We start from the raw sequence: 17,133 nt of genomic DNA, 5'->3' as shown, positions 1-17,133 counted from the left end.
TCCGGATTTCGTCCGTGAATTTGAGTTTATATGAGTTTCTGTATAACTTTGTAAGATAATATTGCATTCATAATATCTCGCTCATTATCAAGGAACTATTTACATTGTATTTTTAGAATGTTTTTAAACATACTACGTTATAAAAATATATTACTTCTTACAATTTTTATTCAGACTTAAAAAGTCTCAACTCAGCAACCAACAATCAAAGTTCTAGACAATTAAAAGTGAACGGATATTTGCGCTTTCATCAAAGTAAAGGATGAAAGAGTTGAAATCAATTAATCACTAGTTTTACGCTTGGGTTCCGATCACAAAATGCTTCCAAATTAAATAACACAAGGAATCTAACGGTTTCATTAACTCCCCTGTTAAATACCCATTTTAAAGCTATTACAGAATAATTAAAATCAAAGTAAATAAAACCATGAAATAAACACGAAACAGGATTCAATCATTAATTTCATGTAAAGCGTCACTCGGTGTCATAATGATAAATTGCTCACCCTTTCCCCTTTGTCCCCTTTGGATCCGTGTAATCCTTTCTCCCCTTTATTGCCGGTATATCCTCTTTCGCCGGGCGGACCTGCGAGACCCATCGGACCTCTGTCCCCCGGAGGGCCAAGGATCCTATCAGCCCCGTACAACCCCGTTGATTCCTGTCAGAATAGTGAGAACTATTATGTTAAAGGTGTTTAGCCGAGATGAATTGTTTTATCTTTGTCTTTTGAACTACTATAGCCAGTTATGGAACATATTATATTTATATTTTTAAAATACTATAATCACTATATAAAACAAACAATAATACATTATTCTATTCAGAGATGCGGTATTTGGACAAGAATTCTCGTCGAAAACAGGTTTGTTGCATATCGGCTCCCTATGAAGCGTCGACGTTTGTATGGGTTTGTGACGTTTTATAAAATAAAGCTTTATAAACATTATAAGGCCTTTCAATTCAATTTACGTTTTATATGTCTTAGGTGGTCTTAGTATATAAATTTTAATTCTGTTCGACGTCATGGCGGTCAGAAAAACTGTGTACAGTTTGTGTTTCTACCACACTGCTGTCAACTTTTTTTTTCTGATTATTTAAACAATACATTTAAAATTAAGGTTGTTTGAAATCTGAGGATATATTTTATCCCCCTGTACCTGTCACTGTGTAGTCTCAGAATCAAGACTGTCATTGATTTAAAGATTCCTACCAATTTGAGACGATAATGTTTTTGCTCTGTACCTCTGAGCACGACCTATGCGTTAATCTGATATGAGTTAATACATACAATAATATGGGTATCATAACAAAACATTTTTTAATCTGATTAAAAATTATCTTGTGCGTCTTAAAATATATAAAGAAAGGGAACTTAAGTGATAGATTTGTTTTAATGATATCATAATTTATTAAAAATGATTGTACTTTATTACTTTCATCCATCCATTGTATTTTAAAGAAATTTGAGAGAGATATAGCAAGTTTGTTAGGAAGACTCAGTCATGAATAATTCAAATCAAACGTTCACATCAATTTTCTTTGATTTCTAAGCAAAGAAGTATAATGCTCAATTATTCAAATAGGCTATTTCGTTTGAGTGGAAACAAAGTTTCATTTAGCCCACAAATGTATATTTAGTTTCTTTCTCAACTTTAATATTCAATTTGAGGGTAGTTCTATAAGTTGATAAAACATCACCTAGTCTATTATTATGTGTTTCTTTCGTATTACGTAATAATTATTATTATTTTATGCAATGGCAGCTGAACTGATTGGTAGAAGCTATTAAGCTCTGCTTACTCACCATTAGCGTTGGAGTGATCGATCCAGGAGGCCCAGGAGGGCCAGATGGGCCCTGAAGACCAGGAGTACCATCAGATCCAGGCTCCCCCTTTGCACCTTGTTGCCCTTCAACCCCTGGCATACCGGATTCACCTCTATCTCCTCTGTCACCTTTTGGTCCTGCTGGACCAGGTGGTCCTTGTTCTCCCATTTGGCCCTGATTATTAAAATAGTTTATATACTCTTAAATTTACATGACTATGAATTGTCTTAACAAATTACCTTGGCAACGGTCTGTTTGTAAAAATGCATATTTTATTTAACAACATAGACTCGTCCTTTCTTGTTCATTTGTACGAGATACTGTCGAGTAGATTTCTCTCAAAAATTGTACTATTTAAGTGACATTAGTAAATTTTAATTCGAATGTTTAATTAACGGTAGCAGAACATGCATAGGCGTTGTTAAGTCAGGGCGAAAAAGCAAGTTTTTTTGTACAAAGCGTTGGCGCAGTGTGATTAGTTCGAGTCAGTGTTGCAAGATGAAATAAGTTAAAGGTAGAAAACAATTTTTAACCGGATTAAAGCTTTTTGTATTATTATAAACTTATAATTATTGTTTTACATAATTTTAAATTTTCCGACATTTCATGTGCTTTACAGCGTGCGTGGTCATGGTGACTGAAGACAAAAGTATCACAGCTGTAGAGAAAATTGTGTTATCTGTCTTCTGTTGTGTCCTGTATTTATTTCTCCGGAGTTGTTATCGACTAAAAGATGACGGGTTTTTGCAAAGAAATGACTCACGGTGTCCTCTAATTTCGCGGATTGTTTATCTTGGGATTTTAATTTGGATATTATTGGATAAAATTATCAAACACCTGGGTTTGATAATTTTAGGCCGTCTTCTCTATTGACATTCGGGTGTTTCTATTTTTATTTCAATGGCTTCGCGTACAAATCTTGGGAAGAATATTTTTTCTTTCGAAGTACTTTCGGTTGGTCAAAACGTATGTAGTGATTAGGCCTATCTAGTATATGTTCACAGGCTGCTCATTTTGTGTGTCGTCTTTGTCTTATGTCCGCAATGTGAGTCTTTGAGTCTGCTGGACATATTGCGATTAGTTTGCCCTATTACAATTTATATTTAAAAAATAATTATAAGTTTATAATAATACAAAGAGCTTTAATCCGGTGAAAAAATTGTTTTCTTTCAATGTGCAAAAGCTATGTTAACCAAACCAAAGACAATACTAAGTTAAAGGTGTATGTTTCTTTGAATTGGCGTTAACAACAAGTGTCGAAGCGTAACATTATTGTAAAAAACTGTATATCAACTATTAAAAGGAAGCTTGCAGTTAGGAATTTGCAGTTCAAAGGTTAATTATTACAACACAGATATTCCACCCACATCTATTCCTCAAAATATATGTGGGCACTGCGGAGGAGAGTTATATGTATAAGACTTATCAATTGCGGTAATTGATAATTATTTTATATATATCAAGTAAAAAGTACCCTACGTAGATGATTCTATATTTAGATTAAATATATTTATATAAAAGCGAGTTGTTGACGCGCTGACATTTTCTTCGAGCTGGCGGTCCGTTGCCTCACATTTGATGACAGTGAAGAAATACTATTTAGCGGTAACTTGCTTTATATAAGTTAGCAAAATAACGTATTAAATGTTTCTATTATTTATTTGTATTTTTTTAATTGTCTTTCTCTCTATATCTTAAAAAAGTTTACAACCAAACGAAATAATATGGAATAAGTTTTCCTCAATTTCTTTTAGAAAACAAAAGTAATTATACGTACCGTTTTTCCAGGTGCCCCGGTAGTACCATCTGCCCCAGTTGGACCCTGAGGTCCTGGAGGGCCACGCATGCTTGGTATGTTCGTCAGCATTACGGATATGTCGTTGATGCTGCATTTGCATTGAGATGATATCTGTGGATTTAAAAAATGTGATATTCACTAAATAAAAGGTTAGAATAAAATCAATAAGAACATGGAAAACAATAGAGCCGTACATAGCATGACTGAAAATTCAAAGTACTCCTCGATATAAAAGATACAATCGCAAACAAACACTTATGCAAATTCAGATTTCGAACATGGTCGGAAGTTAAATCCAAGAATAAATAGAATATAAACATACATTGGTATTAGGCCGTTCCGGTTTTCCCGCTCCGGAAGGTCCCAAATCTCCGTCCTCAGCTAATCTCTGAACAATACAAAGTTTCAAAATGATATCATCTTTTCTATTATACATACGGGACAAGAAGTCTGTTATCTCGTGAATTTATTGAGACGGTTCCGGTTGTTTTGTTTAAATTTGTTTTATTATTTCACGACGCATCGCAATACTTTATTATAATTCTTACATCCAGGTACTTTTTCTAAATACTAGTGCAACGAGATTTTTCTTAAACCTACACATTTAATAAGTAAGTGGTTTTGTTATAGTGTTTTAAAAAATTACACATATATTAAATATATGTTTGTAAAACACGTTATGGAGAAAAAAGCGGATGCAAAAATATAAAACTTCAAAAACTTCACTTGGAACTATAGCACTGTATTTGTTTTATTAATGTCTTCTTGTAAATGTGTTGTGCCTTATAACCCGAAATATTTATCGTTTATCATACCCGTCTATCCAGGCAGAGATTGCGCATACTAACCTGAAGGTATAAAAATAATCAAAACTGAAATATTTCAGTCTTCTGGGAGATTAAAACGATACGAAGAAAAATCAGAAGCATATCTATACTAATAGTTTAAAGCTGTTGCGGTTTAAATCTAAGGGTTTGAAATTATAAGTCTAGCGGCTAGAATAATAGTATAAAATATACTTACATCGCCTTTCTGTCCTTTGTGAACAACTATAAACATAAATATAAGTTAATAAGTTAATATAATTAGTAACAGAAGATAATATTAAATTGACAACATTAAATCTTTACTTATCTATCAACAAGACTTTTCTTGTTGTAACTTATTAGGACATGAAAATTTGTGTATTTTACTAATGTTATAATATTTAATGTAACCAAACAACAAATACAAATGTAATTACACATTTGTAACCAGTATATGATATTTTTACTAACCAACTACTAAAATTGACGAATATTCAAACTAGATAAAAACGAACTAAAACCTTCTAAATTCAAAATAACCGTTTTAAAAACGAGCTCTCGTAAAACACTTGTCAATTTCAGTTTGGCGAATACTCACATGGTGAAGAGTGGGAAACGATGGGTAATCGGTTTTCATCTGGATTCACCTGAAATAAATAAAGCGCCATTAACCATTGTTGAACGATTCCATTTTGTTTTGTTACTGCAGCTATTGCGGCATAATATTGAAGTGGACTCAGTGAGATTGATCAAAAATATTTTAACAATACACTGTAGTGCCTGAGCGTTTATATTTTGTTTTTGAATTGAAATTGTTATTATTCTCGTTGTCTCTATATATATTATTAATTATTCTAGATGTGACTCAGTTATATAAAGCTTAAACGTTTACTACTACTTGCAACCACACGCAATCTGAAAACTATTGCGAAGTTTGACGCAAGCAAGATTTGACGAGAGACACTTTGATAACCATTCCTTTGATTACATTTAAACTTAGATCCATTTTACAAAGGCCTTGAAGACGTGCTTAGAGTCGTTAATATAATAGTAGAATAATCTCTATAATTATTAAATTCTCGTGTTACAATGTTCGTTCCCATACTCCTTCGAAACGGCTTGACCGATTCTTATGAATTCTTTTATGCATATTCAGTAAGTCTGAGAATCGGCTACTATATATTTCAAAGTGATAAGGGTTGTCCAGCCTGTCGTCCAAATTATATTTGTTATTTTTTATACGAAATTTTTTGTTTTGATTCTTGTGATACATCATACAGCAAAGCAAAATGTTCCATGTTGGTATGTACTTAAAAGGTAAGCTTAGTAAAATCACAATTAGAAGAAACGAAGTTCGCGGCGGCAGCTAGTGATTATAAATAAAGGGGTATATAAAGAAGAATATACTTTTTATCATAAACTCTTTTTATACATTTTGACGGATTTATTTTTTAATCATCGTAGTGAAGATAGAAGTAGATATACTTATGTATATAGGTATAGAATAATTTAGCTAAAATGATTATAATCTTACGTTATTCAAACTGAGTTATTGCCGAGAACGTACGCTGCGAAATCACGACATTTCCCCGGGGATAAAATTTAAGAATGTCAACGTAAGTAATGTCGCATGTAATATAATGGTCTTAATAAGGTCATATCGCTATTGTCATGCTCTGTAACGCATGTAATAATAATTCATAATTTTGGTAATTTATGAAGAAGAAAATCTCATAACGTTGGAGTGCGATATTTTCACAATATACTCTTTGTGGTTAAGGCATTTTAAGGTGATTTTTGGTTTGTTTAGAAGAAAATCTAAATATATATATAACCAGCAAATTTATTTTGACATATTAAAATTTTGTAATAAATTACGGTCTTTTTGCAGTATGTATCAAAGTTTATCACGCATTTAAAGATATTATATTCCTATGACGGTCGACCGACATATGTGACGTAACTAGATACGTAGTACACTTAGTAGATGAAAATATTTACAAAACAACGCCTAACATTACTTTATTTTCATATGTTTATGTTCTTTATGTTCATATGAGCAGGACCATCCACATTAAATATTGTTGTTACAATATTAATGTACAAAGTATAACATCAATCATACTGAAGTCTTAAAAAGCATCATCAAATTATTGTGGACACTGACCTGGTCACTAATGGATGTATTTCGTGATACAAAGCACTCAGTTTTGGTGTTCGTTTTATACCAAAGATAAGTTGGCGAAATTTGTTTTGTCATCGTAATTTATACACATTGCTTTAATTCGTCATCCATTTGAAATGGGTCCATAAATGGCAATTAGGAAATATCATTAATTATAATGACCATTCGTGACTCATAAATATTTAATTTGTTATCTTTGCAATTGCTTTTATAGTGATGTTCCAATAAGAAACATTTGGTTATTAACTTCTATGGTCCTTAGTCATATTAATCACTTTATATTTTTATTTTATTAAAAAATACTATTTATATGAATCGTCCACTAATAGGGCTCATAACATTGTTCTTCATAGTGGGAGCCTTTATGTTTCTAGGCATTGTGGTGAATGGCATTTTACGTTTTTCTAATTATTTCTCATCTACTAGGAATAGCTCCAGAAAATTTATAACAGAAGTTATATGTTTATTTAGTTTATTAAGCTACGGAAGTGATTAAAAAATAAATTATAGAAATTTATTCTGAACATATAAAATATTTTTATCTACAATATAAAAAAAACGGTTGCGGTTTATATACAAGAAAGTTCGTGGAAAATCCTATATTAATTTTGTTTAGAAAATACAATTTTCAATGAATTATAATCATAATGAAACCGGTAAATAAAGTGAGTATTTCCCAGAAAGCTTTCCATTACATTTTCAACACTGACACAAGATTAATGAACTGAGACATGCGATATTAGAAGAAAAATATTTACTTAAAGGCAAGTCACGCCTGGTTTCGGAACTTAGATAAATATAAATAATTCATACATCCGCTTAGAATTGGTATTGAAACAATCCGAATTCGAATGTCTTCGAGTTTTGTTTTGGTGGAAGTTTTAGGAACAAACGTGGAACCGAATATTTCGCGTTTTTCTCTTAAGAACATTCGCCTGAATATTTGTATGCTACACTAGTTTATGGTAATGTACAAAGGCAAAAATTCAAACTGGAAATTGTTGAAATTTTCAATAGTAACGAGTAAATTCAGACCATATTTTCAGATTGAAATATTTGTAGAGCTTTAGTGCTTATATTTTTAACAAGCAAAATATTGATTTGTTTTAAAGGACGTGGCTTAACTTTTATGTATAGGCTCCGAAGGAATCTAAGTCACGTTGCCAAGCGAGCCCTCGACTGAATTTTTCTCAATGCAAAACAAAACTTGAACAAAACGGACCTGGAAACGAAGCATCATAGCAGAGGTGAAGGAAGCTGGAATAAAGTGGTGTGAAATTACGACAACTGCCCAGGACCGATCAGATTGGCGTCTACGATGGTTGCCCTTTGCCCCACTTGGGCGACATGGGACTTTAAGACAAGTATTATAATTTCATAATTCTGTTTTTTTCTGCTTAACCAAATCTTTATTTTATCTTCTAATATTTTATTTTTTCTTGTTTACCTAAATTGTCATACATACTAGATATGCCGTAACAACATATGCCGTAGATTTATTACTATGATGTGGTAAACTTTAATAAATAAATAAAATAAAATTAATAAATAATCTCACCTATGATTATACATTTATTATAGCTATGAGTGTTAATTTTGTTTTATGAAACCTAATTGTGTGTATTTATGTTTTTTTAGCCAATTTGACCTTAGTCTGACTCCGGAAATTAAGTTATGAAAATGGGCCGAACGTAATGGTACTATAATGTACTTGGTACAGCTAGATTTTTATCCGTTCTAATTTTAAATTATATTTATAAAACAAACGTGTTACTTATAATAATGTAAATTTAATTGAAATCTACTTATATAATAATATTTAGTTAATTTTGGAATACCAGATTTGGCTTCTGGCACTCTGTCATATGAATTGATTTTATTATATATATGAGGGTGGTTTTACCTTTAAATACATTATAATAAATTTAAAAATATAAAACAATTAACGTGCCTGTTTAGATTATTATTTGAATTCTTTGAAAAAAATAGCGCTACCTTTAAAGTCTCCGACCTTTCTCAGAATTTTTTCACACGCCGTCGCGACTTTTTGGGGCTATGGCATTCTGGTTTTATTCACGACGTTGTCCTTCATCTAAGGAATGAGTATTAAATGCGCAAAGACAAACAAATCATTGGTGCACAGCTAGGCTAAAACCAACGACCTTAGAGATGAAAGTCTCATGTTGAAACCACTAGGCCAATACTGCTCACGTATTACATTTTTAGGGTAATTATAATTATCTGATATATACGTGTTTCATTTCATTGGTAGAGAATAAAAAATACATTGTGAAGAGAAATCGTCAGTTATCCCTAACAATATTTAGGTATAAACACCTGGGATTTAACGAAACACACACGTTTGGAGGGCGATCTTTCTGAATAGCATTATCCTTTCCATTTTCAGTCGCAGTCTTGTTTTGTGAATATTGTTAAGAGGGAATCACATTACCTTTGAATACTTCATAATGTTATATACTTCTCAGTGTAGTGCCAATAAGTGCCTATAGTATATGTATGAAAATGTTTTATACTGATTTTAATTTATTAAAAGTTACTATAGTCACTTACTGGGTAACATTGTAATCTAATAAAACAATATAGAGATAGTACGTACGTACAATTTAACTATTTTATTTATAAAGTAATCATTAAAAAAAATCAATGGCGCTACAACCTTTTTAAGTCTGGGCCTCAGATTCTGTATCTGTTTCATGATCATTTGTTAATCGAATAGGCAAGAAGGTGATCAGCCTTCTGTGCCTGACGCACGCCGACGACTTCTTGGGTCTAAGACATGCCGGTTTCCTCACGATGTTTTCCTTCACCGTTTGAGCTAATGTTAAATGCGCACATAGAAAGAAAATCCATTGGTGCACAGCCGGGGATCGAACGTACGACCTCAGGGATGAGAGTCGCATGCTGAAGCCACTAGGCTAACACTGCTCAAAGTAATCATTTACTTCTAAAAATATAGATATAATATATTTGCTATTAGTTGTTATTGGTAACAAGATTGTGTAATGCTATATACAACACCTTACCAGGGCAACTTGAAGATTTACTCCTGCTAAGCATATACGCAACACCTAGCCAGGTCAACTCTCTGATGGTTTACTTTCTTATCTTGAAACTTTTATATAAATATAGCCTTATTTCAAGTTTCAGATGCAAAGAGCAATATGAAACAAATGAATGAATGACTATGCTGTAACTGCGCACCATATCACTCGGGAAAGCTTTCGTAAAGTAGAACGTGAGGTGAACTTGGCAACCAGGCAGCGTAGTCGTGAAGAGAGATATTCAAAACAGATATTCCTGATTCAGCAGTCAGAGGTAATATTTAAAACCCTGAACAGTTAGAACCATTCAGTATTAAGTTTTATCGTTTACTTTTAGTGATTCGGGCAGGGCTCATTGTCTCTTATTTATAATAAATTAATGTATTACATTCAGGTCAAAAAAACTTCAAATCCTCGGCTGACACCAGCCCAGCGGAATCAAATAGTTCGCATTTGATCCATCAATAAAAAAATCTGAATGAATGCGCCACTGTATGTTGCTGTTGTGATCGGTTGCTTTGCCATTAACTATAAATTATGGGCCTTAATAACAGGAGAATTGATCACTGCATTAACAAATATTGAATGGCCCAGGTTCTGGATAATATGGTACTAAATGGCAGAGTCAGTGTAACAAACCAAATTTAGTTAATGGTAGGAAGGAACGAATGAAAAAAAAGTTTAAAAATATTATTTTTATTTATATTTAATTTTATCATCCTTGTTTAAGTTTTATCTATCACTCAGTTACTGTCAAACTGCAAAAGCAGGAATATAAATTGTGTTCTTTATTAAATTTACTTTAGTTCATGATACTGAGAAAACCAGTATGATGGTTAGACTATTTGGTCTAATAAAAAGGGTATTTCAATGTGCCATTCACATCTATATATTCTTTTACAACATCAAAGACAACAGTAAAATTATTTACGAGTCATTTCAGACGAAGATTTTTTCATGATTCTTTTAGTAATCATGATTTTTGAAGTATCTACGTACTAATGACTCCTGTCACGAACGTTTCCTATTCATTCATCATCGAAATGTCTCGTTCTAGCATAATTTATTGTTTCGATACATATTTAACAGCTACAAACGTTAATTTTGATTAAATGCCTTTTCAACACAATCAATTCTCATTTTCTGAAATATCCTTTGTTTGTACAGTATAACTATGCGTGTTTTTTTTTTAATTACTTTTGATGTATTTCATTTTTTATTGTAAAAAAGAATTTGTTGCTGCACGACCAGAAATTATACATACAAACCTAAAAAAGAACACAATAAAAATTATAACTTAGTCCTTAGGCTCCATTAGTTCCATTTTGCAAAATTGTGCTATCTAAAGGGATATTTTATTAATGTTATTTACAAAATTTTCCCACGTTCGGCACACTGAGACATTGGTACATAAAGCACAATCAGTACAAGTTTTATATGAAATATACGAATCAATAAATTGTTTGCATCGCTTTATCCTGTCCACATTTTATGTGCGCAATTAATTTTCTAATACAGTAAAGGTTCCAACATATCTTCAACCCAGAAATCGACTTTGTGTACAACTTACCTCTATCGAAACAATCTACGTAAGACCAAAGGATGAATCGCCGGTTTATTTTTTCTACGAATAAATAAATAAACAAAAGATATACTGAAAAAATAACTATCATAGTTGAAAGAAGAAACAATCAGTAATCCTTTTGTTACTAATTAAAATTATTTTATATTATTTTACCTGTGAATATTTTCAGGATATTCATTATTTAATTGTAAATCAGGACAAGCGATGCCTTACAAATTATAACATACACATTATAATGCCATTAAAATCTTAAGAAAATCATAAATTTAAATTATAAAGAAATAGTAGAAACAAAACAATTTTAAAACAAACGTCACATACGTTTGTCGTTTCATTGTTTAAAAGTAGGTCACTGTCGCGAAAAACTTCCAAACAGTTCATATATACAATTAAATTATAACGAAACATTTTTAAAAATAAATTCATTATTTCGTAATAAAATATTTTATAATATAATAAACGCGATGGGCTGTAAAATAGAAAATGTAAAGGGAAAATAATTTTATAGGCTGGATTTCGTGCGCTCATTTTAAATTCAAAAATATACAGATGACGTAATTGCTAAATTACTTGAAAGCTTACAGCGGCTCTTATCTTTACAGTTTACGATAATCGAGCACTAAACATTTTAAATTATTTTAAGCATTTTTACATGTAATATTTATAAAAAAACCTAAAATAATATAATAATAAGCAAGTTCAAGTTTAAGCTATGTATATATAATGGTTCTTATCAACAATCTTAAATATCTTATCTACAATAGAGCAGTGTTGGCCTAGTGGCTTCAACGTGAGACTCTCCTTGAGGTCGTTCGTTCGATCCCCGGCTGTGTACCAATGAACGTGTTTCTATGGGCGCTTTTAACATTCGCTTGAACGGTATAGGAAAACATTGTAAGGAAACCGGGTTGTCTTAGACCTAAAAGTCGGGTACACGAGGCTGATCACCTACTTGCCTATTAGATTGACAAATTATCATGGAACAGATACATTTATCTGAGGCACTGACCTGATACGTTCGAAGAGACGATTTATGTACGTTGTACAATTAAAGTAACTTAAAAAAATGTCACCAATAGAGCATGTTTGAACAAAATAGTTTCGAGATAATTATGTTAACTTCAGTGTCTGAGACTGTTTATTATTAATATCTGGTTTAGGGTCATAACTAACTGCCGGTAAAAAAATGGAACGATCTAAGAATTATTTTTAAGCATTCAGCAATCTTGAAAAATATACTAAGAAAACGCCATTTTACTGGATAATTTTACTGAGTTATCTTACGATACCGGTCATTTATATTTAAACTTTCAAACTAAAAAAAATTGTTATTGTAAGTATATTCTTCCGTTGTGTTATTAGTACCTATATACCAGTTCCTATAGCAAAATTCTAGAAACTTCATACGTTTTTAAATTTAAAATTTCATATCGGTAATGTATACTTTTCGGGTTCACTAAAAAAATATACATTTTTTGTTACCATGCCAGACAGTCTAAATAGGATTCAGAACGTCTGCGTTCTATATTCAAAATACTATTACTGTCGTAAGTTGTCACTGTTACTGTTACGAGTCGTAAGATGTGTATGGAAAATAATGACTATCATTTCCGCTGACAAAAGTTGTAAAATAAAACCATCAATGATTAATTATTTTCCAACATATCAGAGATACGTAAACGATAATTTCCTGTCAGTTCTTAATAGGTTCAAGACTGTCCCCATTAAAGCGCTTTTGTGGCTTTGTATGTATGGATGACTCGAGACATACTTAATGATAGATAAGCTTGACTAGACTTGTCAATGACTAGTTGACCTATCATGTCTTGACCTGTGCTTACATTGGACATTTTTACTATAATGTGAACAAACTGTGCCAACTATTAAACAAAATTTCTTACCATTATTAATTTTCAATGAGTTACCATAAATAAACTGAATAGTAGACGTACGCTTCCTTAAATTTATAGTTTTATAAATTGAAGACAAATCTAACTTATTAGATTCTACCCTCATTTAGATTAATAAACAATAAAATTAATAAACATCTAATGACAAACAACTTAACCAATTTCTTATTGACACTGGAAGGAACTAGCGTTTAAGATACAGGCTAGGCCTAGTTTAAACGCTAGTGCTCATAGAAGTATATTATGTATAAGGTTAACCAAAATGTATCTCAACGTTTTGTTGCTTATTGTATGTTTACAACCTTTAGAATGTAAGTACAAAATGTAATGTTTTTTGAGTCAAATAAAGTAATTTTTAATTTTAACTTCAAAAACCTAATAAAATGTTAAAAAATATAAAAATATTATTATATTATTTTATAGATAAAATAATATTATATTATAATTAATATATAGGGTAAAATAACCCTATATATTAATGTATAATACTACCCTATGTATTATACACGGAAGAAAATTGTAATAATTACATATGTAACTAATTTAATAAACTAAATTATACTTACAGCTCGATGCGTAACATATGAAGTTCGCCCTTGAAGCCGCGCGCTGATTTTCGCTGGCGTGTCCTCGTCCTCCCTCTTTGGATCGAACCATCCAAAGGCTGCCCCCACAACAAGTACAGCTCCCAATATCATCAAAGCTAAAAATCCTCCAATTGCCGCCTTAGTAGTCTGAGATATCACCATCGCCATTTTGATCACCAATTATCATCTATGCCACATTTTTATTATCACAACTGTCAAAGGCATTTACGAATAACTTCTGTCAATACCACATATCAATTTATTAAGTTAAAGTCGGCTGGTTATGGTTATGTTGGAAGTTTGAGTATTATAACTAAATAAGCTTCATTCAATTATTACATCACGTAGAGGCTGGCATTTGATTTTTTTAAATCTCTTAGTCGTAAGATAACGATAAATGATTAAATGCAAATGACTAAACTTTAATTGATAATTAAATCATATTGGTTATTTATACCGATGTTTTCACATTTTAAAATGCGTATTGTTTCATTCAAACAAAGGGGAAGCGAAAGGTTAATTAATAAAGGTATATAATCAATAACTACTATAAACAACTTTTAATTGCGATATAAGTGTTCAGTTTTATAGCGAATGTTAAAAAGCTTTTACGGAAAGTGTAATGGCTTAATCGATATCTGATCTCACACCATGTAATATATATGTACTAATACATATATATACTGTACACACCATGTAATATAGCTTTTCATGTGAATCAAATCAAGAAAGTTTTGAAAACCGTGTAGCCTTGCGGCAGAGTATCGTTTATTTTCAAAGAGATTTATTATCTACTCATCCGTAACATTTACTTGTTTTTTTCATAATGTATGTATATATTGACTAAATACAATATTACTATTTTTCATGTGCCCTTTGTCTACTTTATTTTTTTAATTCTATATTTTTCCTAATAAGTTGCCTAGAGAAAGTTTTGTTTATTTGCTTATAGAAAACTTATAAATGAAACAGACGCAGACATAGGGTTTTAACACAACACGATACTATATAATGCTAAGTACACCACAATAGTTAGTGTCGAAAATGTGTGCTTAATAAAGTTTTTATGCTTCGCTTTTCCATAAAATAAGCTGCACCTGACTTGTATTATGCACTTTCTACAGAACAAACAGTAAAATAAGGCATAAAACACACGGTGTATGTCAAAGTTGAAGGCTAAAAACACCTTTACGAACGGAACTTGAGTAAACGTGAGGCCGGAAGTGAGGGACACTGTACGTCGAACTATTGTACTATGAAACGCGATAACCTACATTGATTGAGGGGAAAATTGTTGGAAAATATATAATATATACTCTACATGATTTAAAATATTTTTTCTGTTTCACATGTTAAAATTTATTATTATTGAAATAGGAGGCATGTTTAAAATTAAGAAAACACTTTTTAAACGTATTGAAGCTATGTATTATTATTAAAACTATTGTAGTGCATGGTCACCGTGAACACGCACGCTGAAAAGCACGCGAAACGTCGGATTTTTTTTTAAATTATGTAAATAATTATAAGTTTTTAATAATAATACGTAGCTTCAATACGTTTAAAAAAGTGTTTTCTTAATGTGTAAAAGCTATGTTAACAAATACAATAGTATGTTTATAATTAAATTTATCATGAGCTTTTAAAACCATCTATAGTGGTCATATGTATACATATATATATATATATATATATATAAGCTATTATTCCTGCAATATCAAACTATTGATTCCTACAATTGTAACATTCCAAAGAGGAATACGAAAAGCTCAACAAACACCCCGCAGTTCATAAGGAAAACGAGAAAACAGCAAAAACAAATGAGTGGGGCGAACCAGCACAAAATGAGACTTATCACAAACGATTGCCCGATACAGTCCATTGTATTTTACAATTTTCCTCTCCAATGTAGGTTAGTATGTTGCCAGCAAAGTGTAGATATTGAAATTACGTTATAAACAAATAACTGATTGTACAATGCCGCAAAATGCTAGTGAAAACAGTTTTGTTTAAAATTATTAAACCTTTTAAAAGATAACAATGCCTATATAATATTTTTAGAATTTACGTAGATTTTGTAATAAAAGGAATATTAAGTGAATAAAATGTATTCTGAGATAAACAAGTACAACTTTTTATGCAAACACTCTCTTGTGACAAAATGAGGAGCTAACAATTATATTACATTTTTAAAGGGTAAGTGGGATAAGGAGATGACCAAAAACACACCCATTTTAGTGCGTCGATGCGTTGCCGGCCTTTGAGATATGAGTTTACTACTTCTTTCAACAATTGTCAGTCGTATCTCCCTAGAAAGACAAACGATTCCACAATTCACTAGTTCGCAATATGAAATGTCTTTTGAAGCGGACTGACCGATTTCCAGCCATCAAGGTGATGCTGTTGAAATTTTGAATGAATACGGCTATAATGTAATATATCTTACAAATATTAAAGGTATTTAAACTTAAAATTTAAACACCATTTGCGTTTAAGTGTTAAATTAATTTTAAGTTCCTTTGTGGAAAGTCCTTATACAAATTATTAAAATATATACATTATAATTGGTTTACCTTATTTAACAACATCTGTTATAATAACAGTTACTATCTGTTCTCCTTAAGCATTATCAGATTCCTAACTCTATTAATTTATTAAGACGTATCCAATAAAGTCCTCGAAACTTGCTAAGCATAAATAAATTCTATTTACATTGGCCGCTGTTTTGAATTAATATTTTAATAAATAAAAGTTAGTATCCGACAAAAGATTTTAATTAAAGCGTAAAAGGGATTAACAAGATTGACAAAGTAATAAAATATTATATTTTAAGTGTACTAAAATATAAAGCAAGGTTTATAATACAATATTAAATTATTTTGAAGCAGATTTAAATTATTATGTCTAATTTATTATTTTATTATAATCTTTTTTTTTGCGGAGCATAAGTGTAAATCGAGTTGAATATTATTCAACTCGATTTATCTAAAAAATCTGTGTGTGAAAATTTCTTACAGGCCTGGAAGAGATACATACATTTCTCAAATTTTACCGATACACAAGGCTGATATACAATTTTGAAAGCCTCGTACGGTACATACAGTATAAGTACGTGATGCCAAAATGGACGCTGCAGTATAGTTCTGCAACAGTGATTCTGAAAGAACCAAAATTTTGCCGAATCGCGATCTGAATTTTAGCAACCGAATATGAGCGTATTGTTTCCGTGTTTCGTTATCAAAAGGGGAAACTAGAGTGAATCGTTTATCTTAGTCTCTTGTTTAGGGTTGCTACTTGCAAAAAGTACTGCATTTTAACAAACCGAAAATGAATTCATTGTTAACTAAAAAACAGATATTTAATTGAAATTTACT

The 17,133-nt window shown here is 31.2% G+C and overlaps 1 protein-coding gene across 2 annotated transcripts in view; it reads right to left on the bottom strand.

Moving 5' to 3' along the window:
- The window catches only part of LOC123710439 (collagen alpha-1(I) chain), a 47,701-nt gene that overhangs the window by 21,399 nt on the left and 9,169 nt on the right, over positions 1-17,133 (bottom strand). Inside the window, exons 2-8 of one of the 2 annotated variants that reach the window (XM_045662310.1) lie at positions 13,739-13,997; positions 5,029-5,077; positions 4,648-4,673; positions 3,947-4,012; positions 3,604-3,735; positions 1,806-2,000; positions 507-659 (exon numbers count right to left, since the gene is read on the bottom strand). In XM_045662310.1, the coding sequence (XP_045518266.1) occupies positions 507-659; positions 1,806-2,000; positions 3,604-3,735; positions 3,947-4,012; positions 4,648-4,673; positions 5,029-5,077; positions 13,739-13,927 (810 nt within the window). In that variant the 5' untranslated portion in view covers positions 13,928-13,997. The remainder of the gene's footprint in view (positions 1-506; positions 660-1,805; positions 2,001-3,603; positions 3,736-3,946; positions 4,013-4,647; positions 4,674-5,028; positions 5,078-13,738; positions 13,998-17,133) is intronic. The other variant, XM_045662309.1, reaches the window with a different exon arrangement.

Source organism: Pieris brassicae, chromosome 5, assembly GCF_905147105.1.
Source record: "Pieris brassicae chromosome 5, ilPieBrab1.1, whole genome shotgun sequence".
NCBI classification, from domain to species: Eukaryota; Metazoa; Arthropoda; class Insecta; order Lepidoptera; family Pieridae; genus Pieris; species Pieris brassicae.
This window is presented reverse-complemented; position numbering and strand designations above follow the sequence as displayed.